The following is a 23,762-nucleotide window of genomic DNA, read 5'->3' on the forward strand; positions in this document are numbered from 1 at the left end:
AATAACTTCGATTGGTTAATAATTAAATCACACAGTGTTTTACTATCATGTGCTTCAAAGAGCCATAGGGGACATATTAAAGAGGCACTTGTGGCTCCCGAGCCTCAATCTGAGTATCACAGCTATAAAGCATGACGTGCTGCAATCTCGTGGATCCTCAGAACAAAAATGGCTTTTGTCCTTGATTTCCTGTGGTTCTCCATTTGCATTGGGTTTTTTTCTTCCTTAGCTTGATCTCTTCCATCTGCTTTTCCTTCATTTCTGTTGTTGAGTATTGGCTTCTGTGATAAGGTAGATTTGGATTGCACACTAAAGACGGTCAGGCTCTCAAGCGTATTTTTGATTTTCTCTGGTAGTGGGGATGTTCCATAGCCAAGGACATGACACTAAAAAGGTGACGCTTGCCTCTCCAACAGGCACTGAAAATTACTGTGGCACTGGAGAGTGCCATGGTTTTGGACAGTTGCAAGGCAGAGGCAAACTCTGAGGTACCTTGATCCCAGCCTGTTAAGGGCTCTAATGTCTTGAGCCAGAAACTTGGATTGGATTCAGTAACCCCTCGAGATGTCAAGGGTAGGGGATGTATAGTTTCAATGTGGGTATTAGGTCCAGTTCTAAGCTAGACATTTTTCTGTATAAGCTTGATAAGCAGGAATCCTCCTGTTTCCCTTTTAGCCTGAAATGATTTTCATGGATATCAAGTGAGGGATCCAGTTTTGGACTGTCACAACATAATGGATATGAAGGTGAAATTCTACTTTCCAAAGAAAGCTGATACAACTTTATTTTGTATAGCATCTTTTTTCAAATCTGTATTCTGAATCTGCCTCACTAACTCATTGTGACAGCCTCTCTGTGTCTCAGTTTCCCTGTGTGTAAAATGGGGATGATAATGCAAACCTACCTTTGCAAAGAGCTCTGAGACATATGGATGAAAAGTGCTATGCAAATGGTAAATATTATTTACTAAATATGGTGTGTAAGTAGAATCGATGCTACAGTTTTTGCATATGAAAGGAACTGCCTATGTAAAAGTTCTTGGATCAAGAGTTGTAAGAGTGATTGAAGGGGCAGATGAGAGTCTATTGCCACATGAACAGATAGCTTGAAGAGTAAAGACATTGCTCAGGCATATTACAGTGCTGAGAACCTTATAAATACCTACCTGCATAGAGAAACCCATGTGGTAACTTGCAGCAAGACAGTGGGGGTGGGGTGATTAGAAAGCCAAGAGTGCAATTTTGGACTGGATCCTGAAATGAAAGGAGAGTCAGTGGACCAAAGATGGGGATAGGGTGATGTGGTTGTGCCCTTCTGTGTGTAAACAAAAATTCCATTGTGATTCTTGATGGCAATTGTAATCTATTATGGACTCCATTACTTCACTTTTCAGAAACTGCTAATCTGTACATGAATGGCATGGCATCAAATCAGAGCACTTCACCCCAAGATGACTATCTCCCTCCTTACCTCCAGGATGAAGACCCCTTTGCATCAAAACTCTCTAGGGAAGCTGATTTAGTAGCTGGATTTTATTTAACAGTAATTGGTAAGGCTCTTTCATTATTTTGTTAATAGTGTTGCAAGTCGCTACATAGTCTACAAGGAGGACCATGAAAACCACTGAGAATTTAAAGCGATAGACATTTTTCAATGCACCATACTTTGAATTCAGAGTCTTTCTGCTCTTGTGTTACAGACCCCAGAGTTCATTAACTTGCTTCCAAGCATGTGAGCTTTCAAGTAAGTGGCTGAGGGGGTGTAAAAAATGTTGGGCTCTGCAATGTTGTCCAAGAAAGGGAGAAGGCCTGTGGGATTACTACAGACAAACTGTGGGGCTCCCCAGGATGATGGCAAAAGCCATGCTTGGTGATCCTCATCTTCTTTTGTCTGGGAGATAGTTGGAGGGTTTCCTTGACAAAGCTTTTGTACAGTTTGAAAAATGGTTTTGATTTGGTTCAAGGTTTGAGTGAGCCTTGTTTTGTTGTAGCTGATCTGATTAGCTCGTCACCATAGGAGACTGCAATAGAATTTTGTTTGCATAGAAATACAGAGCTTCTCATGTGTCTATGTTTATGTGGAAGATAATAATTTAATGATGTCACTGAGTCTGTTACACCAAATTCACTCTAACAAATCATTCTGAGCAAATCTGTGTTCTTCATGCCAGCCGTTTTCCTGCTTTGTGGTGTCTTTTCCCATGGTATATTGGTATTTTCAAAACAAAAATAAGGTCTATAGAGACATAAACCTCCCTACTCCCATAATTTGGTCCCCAACCTAAATATAGAATCCATATCCCCTGCGCTTTGCAGCTGTAGAAGAGGAGAGGCTCAATAGAGAAGGATCTGTGAGTAAGTGCATCTCCTGGATGAAATCTCAGTCCCACAGAAGGATTGATGGTGTTCTGATTGGCAGTTTTCAGGAGGCAAGGCAGTGCCGGAGGATGGTTTGGATTATGATAGTGTCGGAAGGTCCTGATCTTGTTCTAAAAACCGACAAAGGGGGAGGGGGAGGGTCCTCTTTAAATTTGCCTATAGAAATCAGAGCTGGAAAGAATGTTTTTGACATAAGACACCCCTGAAAAATGCTGTTTTGTTGAAACTGAAACGTTTCATGTGTACGTTTGGATTTCTACAAAATTTTGCTTAGAAAAAATTGAAATGAAGCACTTTGGTGATGTTGAAACATTCCGTTTCAACATTACCAGAATGGAATGTTTTGATTTTCCATTTAAAATAATCCCCCTTCAGGAAAATGCTATAAACTTGTGCCATTTTCATGAAAGAGACAAAAGGAGCTTAACAGTCCTCTGCCATAGAGATGGCAAAATCTACCAGACGATAAATAGCTTGGCATACCCAAAGTGCCTCCATTCAACCCCAGAATACCTCCTGCTGTGAGGAATTAATTACATTTTTTCACCAATAGGATCACTCATATCTGATGGCTTCATGGGCTGCCCAAGATAATGAGCCAGTAACAGAACCAGAATCACACTGCCCTTCTGCCAAGATTTTGGCCCATTCAAAGAAACAGAAGCCATTGAGACACCAAGAGGAAACAGGGATCACCACCATGATTCTGATTCCTGTCTTTCCTGGATGGTAGATGAGGAGAAAATAACAGAGATCCAACTAATTCCCACCTTTGCCTGATGGGGAGACGGGAGGTGAAGATGGGTCTCCAATATTGCACACTAAACATAGGCTAGTCCTACCAACACTAAAAAGACCAGTGACATACTAGAGACCTTGCAAAATACTATCCTGTATCTAACCCCCCATTTCTAAGTAATCTGATTGAAAATCTAGCAAAACACAAAAAGTCTCCAATGCTACCTGTGAACTGCCCATTTCCTCTCAGTCAAGCTCATCTTCATAGTGCGGTACAGAAACAGTAGCACACAGGTGAAGAGCATTTGTGCACTGGTGGTTGACCTGCCTCTTGCCCCCAGACAGGGAAAATGCATCCATATTTATCCCATTGGACCTCATTACAATATGTGATGTTGCTGATCACCAAATACCCCTGTTCTGACTCCAAGAAGCAGTAAGGGCTAATGGAAACACCCTGAAATGGTTCAGTCTCAGAAGAAACCTAGAGGTCACTGTGGGCAAGTGTCCCTCCACTCCAAAGACCTCAAATGTGGCATCCCAAAAGGCTAAGTCCTCTCACTCACATTATTCAGTACCTACATGAAGCCAGTGGGAGAGACTGTGAGGGTAACACAAGCCACAGTACCTTCAGTACATGAGCAGCACCCATCTCATGGGCATTAAATGTAAACAGACATATCAACTAGGTCTAGCCAAAATCCACAGCTGATTTAAACCAAACTCAGGCAAGAGAGAGATGATCTTCAGAGTGTTTAACTCCTCAACAGTATCTCCCCCCTGTCAAAGGCCTCTGCCCTTATTTTAAGTCCATTGGCAACCTGGGGGCCATTTTGGATTCCTGAATGCTACTGGAGGTCCAAAGAGCCATGGTGGGAAAAACCCACCCACTTTCGTCTGTAGTGGGCCAGAGATTATGCCCTATCCTACCACATGCAGAATTAGCCATGGTGTTCCATGTATTTGTGATCTCCAGGCTTGATTAATGCAAATCCTTATTGCAAGCCCCTTTCCTTGTAAAAGCACTAACCAGAACAAATGTATAACAGCCCATCTGCTTAGCCCCACACATCACTGTGAACATATCAGCCTAGTGCTCCACTCTTTGCATTCATTCCCTATTGAAGAGAATCCAGTTCAAGGTCTTTGTCTTGATAGTTAAAGATTTGCATGGGATGGACATGAGCTACCAGAGAACTCATGACCTTCCATGATATCTATGTTTGACAAGAACAAAGAAACCATCAACCATTGAGGAGGGGAGACTCCTCAATGAATGTAACAGAACTTTCACTGGAGTTGGATCTAGAATATGGAACGCAAGCCCATAAGAGGGATGAATGAACATGAAACTAAGTACATTCAGAACTGAAGGCAAAACTAATTTGTTTGACTTTGTTTTTCTTCAGTAATGAAGAAATATTTAAAACACATAAAATACACTGGAGACATTATTGGTTCATTTCCCAGTCATGGTCTCCAGCTGTCAATATAGTGCTGTAGTTCTGTAATAATAGACACACAGGGTTTTTTTTAAAGAAGAAATCTGATTATCTTAAAATTGTATGTCTCTATAGTTCCTACGGGGATAAATTTAGTTTAAAGAGTCTTCAAGTCTTATGGACTGTAAATTCACTCTTAATTATAGAAAGATACAAAAATCCTCAATATGCTGGAATTTCCCGCAGAATGGAAATTCCAATTTTTCTCTGCTCAGTTACTGACAATTAAAAAATATGAATAGCAGAAAATGCAGACTCCAGGGCTTGAATCTACCTCAGCACCTGGAGAGCCCACTGGACCCAGATTCCTGTTCCTTATATATTCCAGTAAGGCATGTGGTAGTCAGGGATCCTGTAGGAGTGTATGTGTGGCCATCCCTCCCCACCAATCTCGGAGAGAGGTCATGCCTCCTCACTGTCATGTACCTATAAAAGGCAACTGTAATGGAGAATTAGCCATCTCTGGAGCTCAGGTTCCCTGGGAAGGGCAGAGCACCAAACAGTCTAGGGGCTCAGACCCTGAGGCAGGGCAGAGTTATAAGTGGTCAGGTGCCTGACATCCCAGCTCAAGCACACAGTAGACAAATGCAGGCCTCTTGGCCTAACATGGGGAGGCTACCACCCCAGGATGGGGTTGGCAGCAGGGGAGGTAGAAGGATCTGGGCCCAACCTACTCCTCCAGGTGCCAGCCCAGGGCCCGAACAGTGGCAAAGAGTTGGTTAGTGTGGTTGTATCAGATTGTTTTCTGACACTGATGTTCATGGGGTTTTTTTCGTTACCTTCTCTTACAGGATGTCCGGTTATGGTAATCTAGGTGGGCAGTCCATCTCTTTCAAAGATCAGATGGTGAGGAGAGGCCTCCCCTTTAAGGGATCACCTACCCCACAGCTATCAATATCAGTGGAGTTAGGGTGATGGTAGAGTGGCAACTCCAAGCCAAGGCTCTATGGGTCCCCAGCTGGTGAACAGAGAGAGACAATAATAGCATTATGAATAATACAAGTTCCACCTCACTGAGCAAATCCCATTGGGAATTTATAATTAGGTACTGTCTCATGCCAGTCAGACACAATAAAGTAAAGTAAAAGTTCATAACAAAATGCTGAGTGAAATGCCATTGAAAGTGGAACCACCATATAGGAATTTCTCATCTTGACGGACTTCCTCTCATCTGATATTAAGTAACTGGTGTTATTTCAGAAATATATTCCCCTAACCTTTATTATGGTATTTAATGAAATTAAACAAAGTGTTGTTTACACTCTTTGTGACTGCAGTCAGAACAATGAATTTCATCATGATGGTTGCACACACACACCCATGTCAGAAATGGTGTTAGCAAGGATTAAGAGAATGGGAAGATTTATTGCCTGCATTAGATTAACAATTTAACTATGTACAATAAGGCTCAAATGGTGTAGATAGTTGGCATCTGCACAAGGTTGAGTTTCATCCACTATGAGGGAGGGGATTCCTTCTGTCTCTGGGTTTATTTACACTGGGAAATTATATGGAACAGAGCTGTGCAAATAACTGATTTTTTGGATCACTGGCAGTTCAAATTTTTTTTTTAAATAATTTGATTTAGGTTGAACCAAATGCAAAACCTGTGAAAAATTTCAGTGAATCAAAAAAGTCCATTTTGAGTCAAATGAAACATATTTCATTTGACCCAAAATGGACTTTTTTAGGCACTGAGGAGGAGAAAGCTGAGGTGGGCTTCCTTATAACTGTTAGCCCAGGGCTTAGGGCACTCACCTTGGCTGTCAGGACACCAGAATTCAATTCCCCCCTTTGCCTGATGGGGAGATGGGAGGTGAAGTTGGGTCTCCCATATTGCAGGACAGTGTCCTAGTCACTGGATTATGTGACAGTCTTGGGCAGTGCCCTTGTAATTTCTCCTTTTGAAGCTATTCCACTTTCATTTAAATAATTAAATAGTGGATGGAGCAAAGATTTGAGCTTGCATCTCTCACTCAATAGTTACCCTATTCTTTCCATTCCCTCTGAAACATCTGGCAACAACCACTGTCAGAAGACAAGATACTAGACTAGTTGGACCATTGGTCTGACCCAGTATGGTCATTCTTATGTTCCTAGACTAGGTGAGTGCCATAGCCACCAAGCTATAGTTTCTCTCACTGACTCATTCTTCATTGTCATTATGAGGGACTAAATTACAATGCCTGGGACTTCGCTAATCTGAACATTTTATTTTAACTTAAATTATTCAGTGAATTTGTGTCCAATTGGTGAACAGTTTCGGATTGCCCGAAACTGCATTTTTTGGCGACTAAGCCATTTGTCAAAAAAATGTTGCCAAGCTCTAATCTGGAATGTGTGTTTACTAACAAAATGTATAACACACAGTGAAGGTAAGGACTGGTGTGCTTAAATTCTGTTAGCTGGTGTTTTAACCCAAGGGTTAACCACAATGAGCTAAAACAGATTTAAAAGCTCCAATCGTTGTATCAACTAAGTGTTCTAATCTGGTGTCATTTCCAGTTGTGAACAACTCCTCTGAGAGCAGTGACGGAATCAATGAGAAGTGAGTGTTTTTAGTACTGTCTGACATTTCTGCTAAGGCTACAGCTGGGTGAAATTTTTCAGCTGAAACGTTTTTTTCAGTGAAAAATGCAAATTCAGGACAGTCGAAAAATTTTGCAAATCCATGTCTGTCAAAGGGCAGGGCTTCTCCTGAGCTTCCAAATACTCACTGCCAAGCTCAGCCTCCTTTAAGAAGCTTTATTCTCTTAAAACAGGCAAGAAAATAGTCTTCGAACTCACTCCTTTTTTTTCAGGCTTTAGGGCCACCACTCCCAAGATTCAATGGGGCTCCTGGTCTTGGCAGCTTCCCAGGTCTAGTCAGCTCTGCTCTCTTTTTGGAGCAAGAGTCCCCTGGCTGCTTCCCTGAGCACCTGTCCCCTTGCCCCAGGGACCTACCACAGGTGTTAGCTCCACTCCAGTGTGGCGTCCTTTCCACAGGCACAACCTGTCCCAATCACTCCCTTCCACTTCTTATTTCTTGCCCTCTGACAGCCCTTTATAGGCCCAGATGTATCCCAGCCCCTTTAATTGTCTGGTTTGGACTCACCAGTTACCCTATGACATTGTCAAATTTGGTAAATTGTACCAAAGACAAGCAAACAACTGTTCCAAAAAAGCTGAAACATTTAATTGAACATTTTGAAACTGAAACATTTTGACTTTTCAATTTGAAATGCCTTTTCATGTTGAAATTTACTTCAAGTTTATTTTTAGTGAAAGGTTTAAAAATGGACCTAAAACTATGAAATCATAGAGTCATAGGACTGGAAGGGACCTCATGAGTTCTTCTAGTCCAGTCCCTGCACTCAAGGCAGGACTAAGCATTATCTAAACCATCCCTGACAGGTGTCTGTCCAACCTTCTCTTAAAAATCTCCACTGAAGGAGATTCCACAATCTACCTAGGCAATTTATTCCAGTGCTTAACTATCCTGACAGTTAGGAATTTTTTCCTTCCTAATGTCCAGCCTAAACCAATTTAAGTCCATTTTCTCTTCTCCTGTCCTCAGAGGTTAATGAGAACAATTTTTCTCCCTTCTCCTTGTAACAACCTTTTATATACTTGAAAACTGTTATCATGTCCCCACTCAGTCTTCTCTTCTCCAGACCAAAAAAATCAATTTTTTCAATCTTCCCTCATAGGTCATGTTTTCTAGACCTTTAATCATTTTTGTTCCTCTTCTCTTGACTTTCTCCGATTTGTCCACATCTTTCCTGAAATGTGGTGCTCAGAACAGGACACAGAACTTCAGCTGAGGCCTAATCAGAGCGGAGTAGAGCAGAAGAATTACTTTTTGTGTCTTGCTTACAACACTCCTGCTAATACATCCCAGAATCATGTTCGCTTTTTTTTCAACAGCATTACACTGTTGACTCATATTTAGCTTGTGGTCCGCTATGACCCCCAGATTCCTTTCTGCAGATCTCCTTCCTAGACAGTCATTTCCCATTTTGTATGCGTGCGACTGATTGTTTCTTCCTAAGTCGAGTACTTTGCATTTGTCCTTATTGAATTTCATCCTGTTTACCTCAGACCAATTCTCCAGTTTGTCCAGATCATTCTGAATTATAATCCTATCCTCCAAAGCACTTGCAACCCTTCCCAGTTTGGTATCATCCACAAACTTAATAAGTGTACTCCCTATGCCATTATCTAAAGCATTGATGAAAATATTGAACAGAACCGGACCCAGAACTGAACTGTATGTGTGTATGTGTATATATATATATAAATAAATATAATTTTGTGTAGAGTAAACCCAAAATGATTTTTTTTCAGTAGAGCCAGAGAACCAACACCCCTTGTCCCCCCCAAAAAACAACCCACCAGTTATTCACATAGATCTAGCTAGGGTCTTTTCCCTTCCTCTCTTTCTTTTTCTTTTCTAGGCTATTGTGATGGATTTGGAGCTGCCCTGTGATAATTTATGAATCCTGTATGTTAGCCTGTACAAAGGACCAGGGCATAAGCATTCTGGCCTAGCGATCACTGCTGGACTGGGGTTCATACATCAGAGGCAGTAGTCAGTGAGCAGGGGTTGGAGGAATCACTAGAATTGGGTTCAATAAGCAAGAGACCAGGTCAAAGTAAGTCAGGGGTCAGAGACAATACCAGGCTGGGGCAGATCTCAGGAATCAGAGTCAGCCCAGAGCTGGAGACCAGCGATCAGAGGTAGTATGAGGCTGGAGTCAGGAGGCAAGAGTCAGACTGGGATTGGAAATCAGGTGAAGTCTGAGGTCACAGCAAGCCTGAAGTCCATGTGGTTGCCCAGATAACTTCCCGGACTAGTCTCCAGGGTGAAATAGGACACTTGGCCAATCAGCACATCGCAGGGTGCCATCACTCTGGGTCCCTTGGATGTCCTGCGGCATCCGCTTTCCGCAGTGCTCCCTGGCTACAGCTCTGCATTGCCTCCTGCAAGCCCTGTGGGAACATCAGCTAGCCCAGGCTCTGAAGACTAGTCTAGGTTCTAGTCCATAGATCCTTACGGCCTGGTTATTGGGGTGGTGTATAATGTATGACTATACGGTTAAAGTTAATAGGGTTTGTTTTGTATGCAGGCAGGAAGGAGTAGAATGGCTCATAATAGCCTGCTATCAGCAAACACTAAAGAGTTGTTAGGGCACGATGGCAGAACTATTAGCATTAATGACTCTCTCTTGGTCTCTGACCACTTTACAACTGGTTTAATGAGGAATGACCAAGACCTGGCAAACACAGGAGAGCAAAGAACTTGGGCAGGGGGGTTAAAGAAGGGCACTCGGTCAGGGACAAGAGGAGTGGGGAGATGGTACCAGACTCAGACACAGATACAGGAGCCCACTGGTGTCATCTGGAGAAGTTAGGCCTGCCTAGGGGCTTGTCTACATGATGGGAGAATGAGCTGTATGGAGATGTGATTTCTAAAGTGTACTAATGTGTTTTGCATTAATTGTTCCATGCGGACCTTGCTGTTGTCCACTAAAATTTCCCTAGTGTGCTTTAAAAGAGAAACAGTATGATATTAAAGTGTGCCAACAAGTTCCACTTGGACCAGAAATCACAGCCCCTGTGGAGAGCATTGCTTCGCTGTATAGACAAACCCTAGGTCTTCATTATGGGATGGTATGACTTTAGGCAAGATAGACATGTGGGTAGACTGTTTGTTGTTTTAAAATCCTTTTTCTCTCATGCTTTGCTCCTACTGTTAAATAAGCAATACTTTAAGAAGGCTCTTTGGTCACCATACACCAATGGTCACTGGCTCCTGAAGGGAAGAATCGCGAGTGGCTGAATGCAGTCGGACCTGCAGGGTAAGAACATTGGATACACATTTGACTGTAGCCCAGGTCATGGTCTGACAGTGGAGGAATGATGTGATTCTACCCTAGGGCAGGTAAGAGCACAAGGCCAAAGACAAATGGGCATGTACATGGAGAAACCAGAAAAGGCACATAGCTGCAGCCAGCCCTGTAATTGGAAGAGCTCTATTCTAAATTGCTACATTTATTTGTGCTTTAATGTGCATTAAATTCTTTCAATAATTTTAAGCATTTGATTGTGGTCACTTTAAGTTTTACCATAATCTTTACCCTGTACCTCCCATCAGCTGCTCGACTCACTATAAAAATGAGTTAACATGATTTTTAATGGACCTGGACTTACTAGTATTGACTTCATGTACTATAGTTGAGTTCACGGCCAAAGTCCTATTGATTAAAACAGGACCAGGATCAAGCTCCTTCTTGTATATTTTTTATGAACATCTGCAATGCATTTTTACGTTCAAATGAAAATGGAAAAAGAAAACCCAAAACTGAAACAGTGCACACATGTTTTGGAACCAAATCCTCTGTGAAAATAGAAAATGGGGTCTAAAAGTGGAGCAGGGTCTACTGCTGTGGATAACTGTTTATAGGGGGTAAAAAAGTGTTTTCATTTAAACTGCCTGTTAAGTCAATGATTTTTGATGGGGGGTTTTAAACTGTGTGTAGTAATGCACTCTCACAGTACACTACTGATTTCAAATTGTATAACTGAGATGCTTTGTTACATTCTTTTATTAGTTGCTACCACGATCCATGACACTGTTTTTTCCCTTCAGTGTGAGATGCACTGGTTTTTCTCTAGTGGCAACTGTAGAGGATGTGAGTAACCAGGACGGGGAAATGGAGACAGTAGGGGAATGGGAGGAGGACAGATGCTATGGTTCAGAAGAGGGATGAGGTTGAGATGAATTGCAGATGGACAAGATTAAAAATAAATAAATAAAGCCGGTTACCTCATTTTTTCACTCACACTCATTTCTAACCCGTTTATACCTGACATATAATGTGCACCACACTTTGGCACATTTCCTGCTGAATTTGGCCCAGTTGGGAATTTAAAACAAAATGAGAGTGGCATCTGCTTACATCTGGCCTATGTTTGGCTGGCTGAATGCATGCAGAAAAAACTAATGGGATTGGTGGCAGTGATGTAGCAGTTAGAAGCATCTGGTTTGGTCATTTTTTGTTTTTTGTAACTTTCTTATAGTGCCCACATCATAAATCAAAGCTGCCTTTTTCCTGTAGATCACCAGGTGAAGACTAGTAGTTCAAATATTGCCTGCCCTCCCCAGAGGATTATTCTTTCTTCCACCACAGCAGTTCCCAGAATGGGATTGGATTGAGTGCACTATATCCTCTCGTACTTTGTTCTTAAATGATGTGACACTTCACTATTCCATAGCCTGCTACCTCAAAGTAAGACCACTTTTTGTGGATGTTCCACCTAAATTTTTGCTTACCTAATTCCAACCTGTCACTCTTAATGCCTATAATTTCTTTTGTTTCCTTGATCACACCCTTCATGTTACTGTTCCCTAATTCCACCAACCTAGCCCGAACTCATGTTTGTTATTCTTCTCTGAATTCCTTCTAGTTTGTTGACCTCTCTCTGGGACTGTGAAGCTCAGAATGAAAATAAAGCCACTTTTGTGCCAAAGAAATCTGGGGACGCGTTTCTGAGAAATTTTATTTAAGTGCAGTTTGTTTTTGATATTTTTATTACAGGGCTTCTTTCAAGTTTTGGAAATGGGTATGTTATTTTTATGTCCATTAAACGAAAAAAGAAGCTAAGACCTGCTGAGATAATGACCGTCAATTTAGCAGTGTGTGACTTGGGGATTTCAGGTAATTCAGTGTTTTATTTCTTCTTTTACTTTTCCTGCCCTTTGTTTTCTTTGGCCATAGTACATAAGGCCAAATCCCACCCGGGGTTGTGCAGATGGGACTCCCCGAACTGGCAGTGGGAGCCCAGGGGGTGCTCATGGTGGCCATGATGTTTCTATTCTATTCTTTCCATTTAAAAAAAAAAAAGGTAGAAAAGCGTATTACAGAACAATTGTAAGGAGGAGCAAATCCCCTAGAGAGAGAATGAAAGTGAACAGAAATAGGACCTATTCCAGCAATCCTGAATCAGGCGAAGATTCCACTGATGTCAATGAAGGTTCAAATCCCAGAAGCTCATGCTGTCCAGTTCAGCCTGATCAATACAAAACAGCTTTTTTTTATAATTGGAGAGCACTGTATTTCAGCTCTACCGGATGTTATATGAGCGATTCAAACACCTCATAAACACATACTGAACAAATCCCATAGAACGAGGGGCGAGGAATGCCAAGGGCTCTGAGATCTTCAAATCTAATAGTTTTCTACCTAGTTACCTGGTTAAGAATGAGATACCACCTCTTTTCCTTCCTGTAAAAAGCTATGCGCTACTGCAATATCAACTTGTAAAGAAGAAGCAACCTATGAAAAGATCCATATGCCCAACTTGCAGCCTGAATATGGTCGGGGTGAGAATAGATACCCTTTCAGAGTCTGTGCAAAACTCTGGAGCTGACTCGCTCTTCGTGATACTTTATTTTTAATCTGATACTTGTGCAATTCTCATGAAACCCATGAGAGTTATACGCACATGGGGAGAAGAACTGTACACCTCTTTTGAAAAAAATGGCTTGGACTGCAGAGGCGTAAGGAAATCCACCAGTAATACGCTCCTGACATTTACCCAACTGACCACAAGGTGTCATCAGCATGAAACAAATGATAGCTTTTAAAGACTCAGTCGGCTCCAAACTTCGTTAGATCCAGATTTGTTCTCTGTCATTTGTTAATAGACCTTATAGAGAAAAGTCATTGTCATTACACTTTCCAGGAAATGGCATGGGTGGGACTGAGGATCTGTGCAGGCTGATGTATTCTGGCTGAGTGATCACCCTGTCAATATACAAATAAGTCTCTGCTGTGATTTGTTTGTTTCTAAGAGTGTTAGCATAAAAATGTCTGCTCTAGTGTCAAGATAAACCCCCTGGAATGATTCATTAGATATCTTCCATCATTAGCACTTAGAAATGCAACAAATGAATTCCAGATTGGAGTTGTTCCTTGGCCATCTCATACTTCAATTATGCCCTCTGAATCCAATTCATTTAATAGTGAAATATCAGCTGACTGGTGACTTGGATCATTTTTGCAAACATGCATTCATTTCTGATGCCATCTACTGGGTAATGCAAGCCTGTAATGTACAACCCACAGTATATTTAGAATTGTGATTAGAGCAGCATTTTATGGTTAGGACTTCTGGGATGTATTCCCAGTTCTGACATTGACATACAGTGAAATCTTGGACCAAATCAATCTCCTTATGCCTCAAATTTACTTTTGTGTAAAAGATCTATAATTGGCATTGAGTGAATACTTTGCAAGAAATAATTAATTTGATTAGATTAGCCTTTTTTTGCTTATGTAATGCTGTGACTAGTGCTGGGCGAAATTGTTTGGATGAAGAGTTTATTCACTGAAAAATGCAATTTTAATCAACCTGAAACTGTTTGCAAATTTGATAAGTTTGATTTACTCCTGGGCAAAAAGGCTTTTACTTTACGTCCTGTGTTTGCAGATGCCTACCTTATCAATGATTCCCCCTCCCCCCCCCATTCTGTGTTTCGAGAAAAGATAGATAGTTTTCTTTTTTTAAAATATTGCTTTGACAGCACCAACTTTTCCAATGACCCATTACTTCCCCTCTTTGTAGTTGTAGGAAAACCATTCAGTATAATATCCTTCTTCTCTCACCGATGGGTGTTTGGCTGGCTGGGCTGCCGTTGGTACGGATGGGCCGGCTTCTTCTTTGGGTGTGGGAGCCTTATCACCATGACAGCTGTCAGCCTGGATAGATACCTGAAAATCTGTCATTTAACTTACGGTAAGAGGGAAAATTTGCACTGAGTGATGCTATAGCTATTTTCTCTCCCCATCCCCACTGGAGATTGATTTAGGAGCATTAATCTGAAATATATATCAATCATGTTCCCTGTTCCTCAGAATAGTGGGAAAGTCCCTAAAGGGCACTTTAGGCCCAAACAGTAATTTAGTTTACAAAATCTAATCTCAGTGGAAATGTTTTCATGCTCTTTTAAAAATGTCAATTATTAAACAATTTTTGCAGTGTTTGAAACTGAAACGCTGCAGCACTGTGTTAGTGCTTGACAGCCAGAAGGTGAAAAGGATTAGGAACAAAACTGACTACTTTGATTGAGCTATTTTTATAGTCCATGTAAAAATGATAGTAAGAGAAATAATATAAAGGTGATGAGTAAATTAGTACATTTAAACTTTTATAATTCTCTCAGTTTTAATAATTTATGGTACTAACAGTAGTAACTGAGATACATGGACTTCAAGGTCAAAAAGGACCATTATGATCATCCAATCTGGTCTCCTGTATAAAATAGGCCATAGGATTTCACCCAGTAGTTTTGACATGAAGCCTATAACTTCTGGTTGAGATATAATGTATCTTTTAGGAACATGTCTAGTCTTAATTTAAAAAAATCAAGGGTGTGTAACACTGCATCTGGGAATGTGACCTCTCAGCCAGGGTAGACAGATTTGCACTAGCTCTGCTTATGTTAGCATGCTAAAAATAGCAGCATGGACATTGCTGTACAGGCAGTGGCTTGGGCTAGTTGCCTAAGTTTAAGCCTGCCCAACCCCTGAGTCGGAACCTGGGTGGCTAACCCAAGCCACCGCCCATGCTGCAACATCTACACTCTGCTTAGGCTTGCACCAGTCTGTTTACCTAGAGGCATGCTCCCAAATGCAATGTAGACATACCCTGCGAGCTGTAGAATCCACTACATCCCTAGGCACATTGTTCCAATAGTGAACTAACCTCACTGTAAAAAATGCACGACTTATTCCCAGTCTGAATTTCACCTTCCAGCCATGGATCTTTCTCTGCTAAACCAATACAAGTTTACAAGCAGTGTACAAAAATAATAGAGTGACAAATGCAACAAATAAATCATTGGCAGTAAAACGGTTTGCCCGGCTCTTAATTGCAGGTGTAGAATTTCAAGTTGCCTTTAGCCAAATATATATAATCTGAAATTACAATTGTTGAATTATCTTCCAGGTACCTGGCTTAAGAGACATCATGCCTTTATCTGCCTGACAATAATCTGGGCCTACGCTATGTTCTGGGCCACGATTCCTTTTGCTGGTTTGGGGAACTATGCTCCTGAGCCGTTTGGAACCTCATGTACTCTGGATTGGTGGCTGGCTCAGGCTTCTGTGGCTGGACAGGCATTTATTCTGAATATTCTCTTCTTCTGCCTCTTGCTTCCAACTGCAGTGATTGTGTTTTCCTATGTTAAAATCATTGCAAAAGTCAAGTCATCCAGCAAAGAAGTTGCTCATTATGACACCAGGATTCAAAACAGTCATGTACTGGAAATTAAATTGACCAAGGTTGGTAGGAGACCTTTTTATTGAACTTTGTCAGACCATAAAACCAGGCAGGGGGAACCACAGATCATATAATTGGTACTGAATATTTGTTAAACTCTAATGTGTCACAAACACAAGCTTATAGTGCCCTGCAATGGTAGTTAGACTTTACAAAATTAGCAGACTTTACTCTCTCTGGATCTGCCAAGTGATGGGCCGGGGGGGCAGAGGGGGAGCGCAGCTGAAAGAAGGGAAGGGTGTTGTTTTGATTTAGGCACTTTGAATATGACCCTAGAGGCGGGTCCAATTTGAAGCTATGTGAGCTTGGACCAATCATTTAATTGTTCTGTGCCTCAGTTTTTCCACCTGTAAAATGGCAATAATATTTCCCTAACTCACAGGTGTAGTTGTAAAGATACATTTAAAAATGTTTCTTAGGTACACAGGTATTACTGTGAAAGGTAGCCATAAAAATATATGAAAAGCAGGTTTTATTACTGGTGAAATAGAACTATGGGCAATTTGTATTCTTCTATTAAAGAACATACACGTACAAGAAAACATGGTGATCATATGAATTTCTTTGAGTAAAGATTCACAATGATTTTTTTTAAAAAATTAGGATTCAGACAAAATACCAAGAATGGCCTCTGTTATCACTAATTTTGGTTATCCCGGCCTTATTTTTGCTGTTCTTTTTTAAGGAAACCCTCCCTCAACCTCGAAAATATAGTAGTGTTTTCCTCTTCCTACTTTATCCTTTTTTCTGTTTGCCAAACATGACAGCCATTATCTTGGCTGACACTGGAAGATTGAACTGGGAATTTCCAGAGCTAAAAACATCAGTCTATAGAGGCTGAGCCAAAGAGCCAAATTTTCCAGAGACAGAATCACATCTTCTGTGGATTGGGCATACGGGTTGGGGGGACTTGTAACACATTGACCAGTAGGTTACGCATTCATTTTCTTTCCATGTTTGGAAATGAACTGAAATTAACAAATGGTTGCAATACATATGATAGACTTATAGATTCACAGAGTCTAAGGTAAGAAGAGATCGTTATGATCACCTAGTCTGACCTGAACAACACAGCCATAGAACTGCCCCAATTCCTAGAGCAGAGCTTTTAGAAAACATCCCATCTTGATTTAAAAAGTTGACAGTGATGGAGAATCCATCAGGACCCTTGAGAAACTGTTCTAGAGGTTAATTACCTGAACAGTTTAAAAATGTATGCCTTATTTAATTACCCTCACCATTAAAAATGTGTGCCTTATTTCCATTTTAAATTTATCTAACTTCAATTTCCAGTCATTGGTTAGTGTTATATCTTTCTCTGCTAGACTGAGGAGCCCGTTATTAAATATTTGTTCCCCATAAAGGTATTTATAGACTGTAATTCATAGAATCATAGAATCATAGAGTTGGAAATCAGGAGGTCATCTAGTCCAACCCCCTGCTCAAAGCAGGACTAATTTAATCATCCCAACCAGGGCTTTGTCAAGCCTCAGCTTAAAAACCTGTAAGGATGGAGATTCCACCACCTCCCTAGGTAACCCATTCCAGTGCTTCACCACCCTCCTAGTAAAAAACTTTTTCCTAATGTCCAACCTAGACCTCCCGCCCTGCAACTTGAGACCATTGCTCCTTGTTCTGTCATCTGCCATCACCGAGAACAGCCTAACCCCATCCTCCCTGGAACCCCCTTTCAGGTAGTTGTTATATCCCCCCTCACTCTTCTCTTTTGCAGACTAGACTGCCTCTCCTCATAAGTCCTGTGCTCCAGCCCCCTAATCATTTTGGTTGCCCTCCGCTGCACTCTCTCCAAATTGTCCACATCTTTTTTGTAGTGGGGGGCCCAAAACTGGACACAGTATTCTAAATGCGGCCTCACCAATGCCGAATAGAGGGGAATAATCACTTCCCGTGACCTGCTGGCAATGCCCCTCCTAATGCAGCCCAATATTCCATTGCCTTCTTGACAACCAATTGTCACCCCATAACCTTCTCTTTTTTAAGCTAAATAGATTGAGCTCTGAGTCTATCACTTAAGGCTTGTTTTCCAATCTCTTAATCATTCTTGTGGCTCTCCTATGATCCTCTCCAATTTATTAACATCTTGCTTCAATAGTGGATACCAGAACTGGACACGGTATTCCACCCACAGTTGCACCAGTGCTAAATATAGAGGTAGAATAACATCTCTACTCAAACTCGAGATTCCCTGTTTATGCATCCCAGACTTGCATTAGCTCTTTTGGTCACAGCGACACACTAGGAGCTCATAGTCAGCTGATTATCCACCACGATCCTCAAATCTTTTTCAGAGTCACTACTTCCCAGGATAGAGTCCCACATTCTGTAAGTATGGCCTACATTCATTGTTCCTAAATTTATACATTTACATTTAGTTGTATTAAAACACATATTGTTTACTTGTGTCCAGTTCGCCAACAGATCCAGATTGCTCTTAATCAGTGACCTGTCCTGTTCATTATTTACCACTCTACCAATTTTTGTTTCATCTGAAACTTTATCAGTGATGATTTTATGTTTTATTCTAGGACATTGATAAAAATGTTAAGAGTGTAGTCCAAAACTTGATCCCTTCAGGCCCACTAGAAACACACTTGCTCATTAATCTTTTCCCTTTATAATTACATTTTGAGATCTAACAGTTAGCCAGTTTTAATTCATTTAATGTATTCCATGTTAATTTTATAATATTTTAGTTTTTAAATTAAAACATTATGCATACCAAGTCAAATCCCATACAGAGAAGTCTAAGTATGTTATGTTGACACTATAAACTTTCTCTATCAAACTTTTACTCTCATCAAAAAAAGATATTAAGTTAGTTTGACAGGATATATTTTCCATAAATCAATGCTGATTTGCATTAAGTACATTACCCTTCTTTAATTCTTTATTAATTGAGTCCCATATCAGGCACTCCATTATCTTGCCCTTGATTGATGTCAGGCTGATAGGCCTCCTTTAATTTCTTTGGTCATCCCATTTGTGCTTTTTAAAAATTGGCACAACATTAGCTTTCTTCCAGTCTTCTGGAACTTCCCCAGTGCTCCAAGAATTAATGTAAATCAATATTAACATCACAGCGAGCTCCTGAGACAGCTCTTTTAAAACTTTTGGATGCAGTTATTTGGATCTACTGATTTAAAAATGCCTAACTTTAGAAGCTTCTGTTTAACATCCTCCAGAGATACTAATGGAATGGAAAGAGTGTTATCCTCACCATACGATGAGACTATATCGTCTGTTTTTCCCCAAATACAGAACAGAAACATTTATTGAACCCTTCTGTCTTTTCTGCATTACAATTGATAATTCTACCATTTCCATCTAGTAATGGGCCAATACCACTGTCAAGGTTCTTTTTGTTCCTAATATATTTTAGAAACCTCCTTCTTATAAACATGTAACAACATACTATACAAAGCCAAAACATTTTTGGGAATTCAAAGCACATGCAGCATAATCAGTCATTCCAATACAATCGTGGGAATACTTTTGGTTAGTTAACTGCTGCTACCTTGACAGTAGAAAGAACCCCAAATTCTTGTGGCCTTATTTTCAGAGATGCTGCATACCTGCATTGTGGCTTTTAGAATAACATTTTGCACTTCCATAGCACCTTCTGTGCAAAGATCTAGATTCCCAAAATATGAGATCAGCTGTGTTTATGAGATTTCTGCCATTTGGGAGGGCAGATGTTCAGGTGAAATTTCTGTCAGATCTGAATCAGTACACATGAAACTGAGTCCCATCCAGTTCCAGAGCCTAACTGGAACCGAAAATGTTGGGGGCAGGTTTGGATCTGGGGAGTGGAATCCCATCAACCGCCTTAAAAATTTCAATGGGGGGTTGGGTTTGAGTTTCCCTTTTTGTCACAAGCACGCTGTGGTTTAAGAACTCGTGGATGGCAGGGAAAAAAAAAAAGGGAAGGTTTAAAATCTTATTGCGATTTACCTCTTCAAGGATATTGAAATCACATCCACTAAGAATATCAGCTCGTGGAACAGAGGTTGAGGATAACATAATATCTGAAAGGCTTTAGTTGGCTTGAAAACAGAGCATTCACTGAAGATTTGTATGTAATCCTGCTAATTACTTCTCCCCAAATGACTATTCATGTGCTATTGTCTATGAGGATGTTGTGCAATACCCTATTAATTATGCTGTGCTTTCAAACATGCACTTCAGTACACAATAATATATGATGCAATATGGAACCTGTGTCATATTATATATAAGCATGGGCACACTGGTTCAGGTTAAATAAGTGACTCAAAGCTTTAGCTCAACTAGAGTATTTTTTTGACTTTTGAACAAAATGTATGTTCATCTTTTCTTTCTGATCTCCTATGAAATTCTTTTATGATTTAATAGGAATGAAACCAATGAGGCTCTGTGGAAATTAAATAGGATTTTATAGAAATTACTAAAAAATTCTACAGAATTTAACAGAGAATGAGATTCTTGCTATGGGCTTGTGTTTAAAAAAATATCTGTCAAAGAGTCAGAACTCTCAATTCAATTCTCAGCAGTGTCATTTTGGAATGGACTAGTGAAATACAACAGTTATGGCTATTCATACAGGTCTGTCAATGCATGTGTTTTGCAAGTGACAAGTGCACATTCAGTTTCTCACCTGTTAACCCTCCAAAGGAATCATATTGTCTGCATTTTCTCAGTGGAAGATGGGAAGGATTCTTTTTAGCTGCCTTAGAAGCCTCTGGTTCTCTGGATCCCATCCTAGGCACAGGGAAGAGATGAGGCTGACTTAGGACTCTCACCCTGCTATTACAACCAACCCTCCACCACAACCTATTGCCAGCTGCTCCTGGGGTGCTGGTGATTCTGTCACATAACATCAGCACTGTCTGCAAGGGAGGAAGAATCCTTGTGTTCACCCTGGCTCTTTTCCTCACTCTAGTTCCTTGTCCTTACTGCCGTGACTTTTTTTTGTAAAGGATATATACATAGAATTATAGAATGATAGAAGAGTATGTTTGGGAGGGACCTCAGGAGGACATCGAGTCCAACCCCCTGCAATACCCTTTTTTAAAACATCACCCTCTCTTTGTTCTCAATCTATTGATACATATGTAATAAATACTCATGTAATATAATTTAAAAGAATCATAATTCACTGGCTTTTTGTTCAGTTTCTTTAGTTTTTGGTCTGGCCTAATGAGCACATGAAATATTTGGGCCAACAGAATCCCTATTTGTTCTATATGTCAAGCAAAAAGACAGCTGGAGATAGATAAGGAAAAGTGAAATGAATTACAGCATGGGTTCATACTGCAGACCTTAGCTGACGTGGGAATCATTTTTCCGTCTGTTGTATGAACTCCCACATTGTCTGCAATGCTGGAAAATCAGTGTACTACGCAGTGCGGTGCATCAGTAAAGACCATTCAGTGAGGTAACTGTTTTCTCTCCTTCCTTTTTATTCTCACAAGGTGGCAATGTTGATCTGTGCAGGATTTCTAATTGCCTGGATCCCGTATGCCGTGGTATCAGTGTGGTCAGCTTTCGGACAGCCAAACTCAGTGCCCATTTACTTTTCAGTCGTACCAACCTTGCTTGCAAAATCGGCAGCTATGTACAACCCAATTATTTACCAGGTCATTGATTGTAAATTTTCCTGTTGTCGCTCATTGCAGAAGAAGAGCTCCTTGAAGAAATCCAGGTACATTTTGGAAAAATTGTGTGGCCCTTAAACATTTTAATTTCTGGATACTCATTTCCTTACTCCAAAATCTTTACAGAGAATAAGCACTGCCATCCTGGAACACAGGAATGGTCCATCTGGCCTAGTTTCTTTTTTTAAATAGTGACTAGTTCTGGACCCTTCATAGGAATGTCTAACCCCTCCTCTACTAATCCACTTAATTGCACCACATCTGTAGTATAAAATGAGGGACAATATCTTCTTGCCCTAACTGGTGATCAGCTCATTATCTGAAGCACAGAAATAGTTTTTGTAGGTCTTGATTCAAAGCCCATTAAAATGGATGGAAAGATTACCATTCACTTGCATAGGTTTTGGATCAGACACATAATTTTACAGTCCTAGCTAATCTAAGCACTGAACCCTGGAAGGTATTGAATGCCCTCAATTCCCAGTGAAGTCAGTGGGAGCTGAGTATGCTCAGAACCTTCCAGGATCAATCCCTAAATGCAGTTGTTTTTCTTATTCACAGAAGTGCCTAATTAAAAAAAGAATCTTACTAAGCTATTTGCTTAGTATCATTGAGGTAGAACCTGCTCTTACAAGCCTGCAGTGTTCATGGGGATGCATAGGGTGTATCCAGGGCAGAATATGGCCTCTTAGCTGTATGGGATGCTAAAGTGTTGTTGTCACTATGCATTTTAATTTCCTTATTGACAAAGAAGATGTGGAAGATGATGTGGAGGGCCCAGCAGTGCTGGCAGATTTAAATAACAGCATTTCAGATTCCAACAGCAGCATTTGGTGTGGAAGAACAAAGTGAACTTTTCACAGAATTATAGAAATTACCGACCAGACCACTTTGATCATCAAGACCATTTCCTTATCAATTACAGGACTGCACTATACAGTGCATTTTCTAGTGTGCTGTCCAGGCTAGGTTTAAATAGCCCACGCTTCCACAGCTTCCCTTGGGAGACTATTTTACTGCCTGATGAATCTCACTGTCTTCTGAAATTTTCTCTGTACTGTGGTCATGCATTGAGATTCACTGGAGGCAAGGAACTGAAACCACGGATGATACAATAACAAAAGCAATAACAAAACAATCAGAGCTGTGTATTGTATTATATGTGATATCTGTACAGTATGTAGAAATGGGGAGTAGTAACACCTTCTAGAAGATTTATTTAGGAACTACCATAATATCTGAACCCACCTCTAGGTGGTTAACCATGTATGCCAATCATGTATTAGTCATCTTGTATCTACCTCTTATCAGCCAAGGTAAGCATGACATCTAACTGTAGAGCATATCTACGCTGTGGAAACCACGGTGCCATAGCCCCGTAGTATGGCAGCAGCTAGCATGGACAGAAGTGGTTTTCTGTTGGCATAAGAATATCATCTCCCCGAATAAAGTTAGCTATGTCAAAGGGAGCCTTCTTGCATTGACATAGCTGCGTCTACACTGGGGTATTGTCAGCATAACTACATTGATCAGGGGTGAGGATTTTTACACCCCTAACCTACATAGTTATGTCGATATAATTTTTCAGTGTAGGCCGAGCCTTAGAATGTATCCCCAGTCTACTCTCTTCAAACAAGAAGTACCTTATCAATGGGAACGAATGGAGGTTGTCTCCCTATGCCACAATTCCAAGTCAGCTATACTCCCAAGCTACTCCATATATTGGTTTTGTTCCCTCTATTTCATGTGGAAGTTCCTGGGAAGTGTAAGAACTGAGCACGTGTCTAGCCTTTGTGCTGGGGTTCCAAATGGAAGGGAGATTTTTTATAATTTCTCCCAGTTTTTATAGCTGCAGAAGGGTTGCTGTAGCCCTAGGTGAGGACTTGAGGATTTATCTATGTTTGGTGATGAATAAAACGACCTGCAAAGACCACTCTGCAGGACTGGAACCTTCATAATTTATAAGCCAGGTTATATGACCATATTTTTCCTTCCTGTAGGCGGTATACGATATCTTCAAATAGAGAACCAAGAGCAATGAATGAAACCAGCCTGGAGGTATGAAGGCATATGAACAGGTATATGGAAACCTGCTGACAATCATTTTCTGCTCAACTTCTTCCTTTGCAAATAAGTTAAAATGCAATGGCAGATTTATTTTAGTA

General features: G+C 40.7%; 1 protein-coding gene across 1 annotated transcript; it reads left to right on the plus strand.

Annotated features, from left to right (window-relative positions):
• Positions 1-1,392: 1,392 nt before the first annotated feature.
• Positions 1,393-23,661, plus strand: OPN5 (opsin 5). Its single transcript, XM_067544850.1, has 6 exons — positions 1,393-1,549; positions 12,199-12,318; positions 14,228-14,398; positions 15,611-15,945; positions 21,415-21,644; positions 23,598-23,661. The coding sequence occupies exons 1-6, from the start codon at positions 1,411-1,413 to the stop codon at positions 23,659-23,661; spliced, it is 1,059 nt and encodes a 352-aa protein (XP_067400951.1). The 5' UTR covers positions 1,393-1,410.
• The last annotated feature ends 101 nt before the right edge of the window (positions 23,662-23,762 follow it).

The sequence above is a fragment of the Emydura macquarii genome, unplaced genomic scaffold, assembly GCF_026122565.2.
Source record: "Emydura macquarii macquarii isolate MOO-44397 ecotype Brisbane River unplaced genomic scaffold, CSIRO-AGI_Emac_v2 contig_1027, whole genome shotgun sequence".
Classification (NCBI taxonomy): domain Eukaryota; kingdom Metazoa; phylum Chordata; order Testudines; family Chelidae; genus Emydura; species Emydura macquarii.

What these genes read in the sequence shown, in the direction of transcription:
- OPN5 (XM_067544850.1), top strand. Translation starts at nt 1,411, where the DNA reads ATGAATGGCATGGCATCAAATCAGAGCACTTCACCCCAAGATGACTAT. An exon ending in AATCTGTCATTTAACTTACG is followed by an intron (nt 14,399 to 15,610) that starts GTAAGAGGGAAA and finishes ATTATCTTCCAG; the next exon opens with GTACCTGGCTTAAGAGACAT. An exon ending in TGGAAATTAAATTGACCAAG is followed by an intron (nt 15,946 to 21,414) that starts GTTGGTAGGAGA and finishes TATTCTCACAAG; the next exon opens with GTGGCAATGTTGATCTGTGC.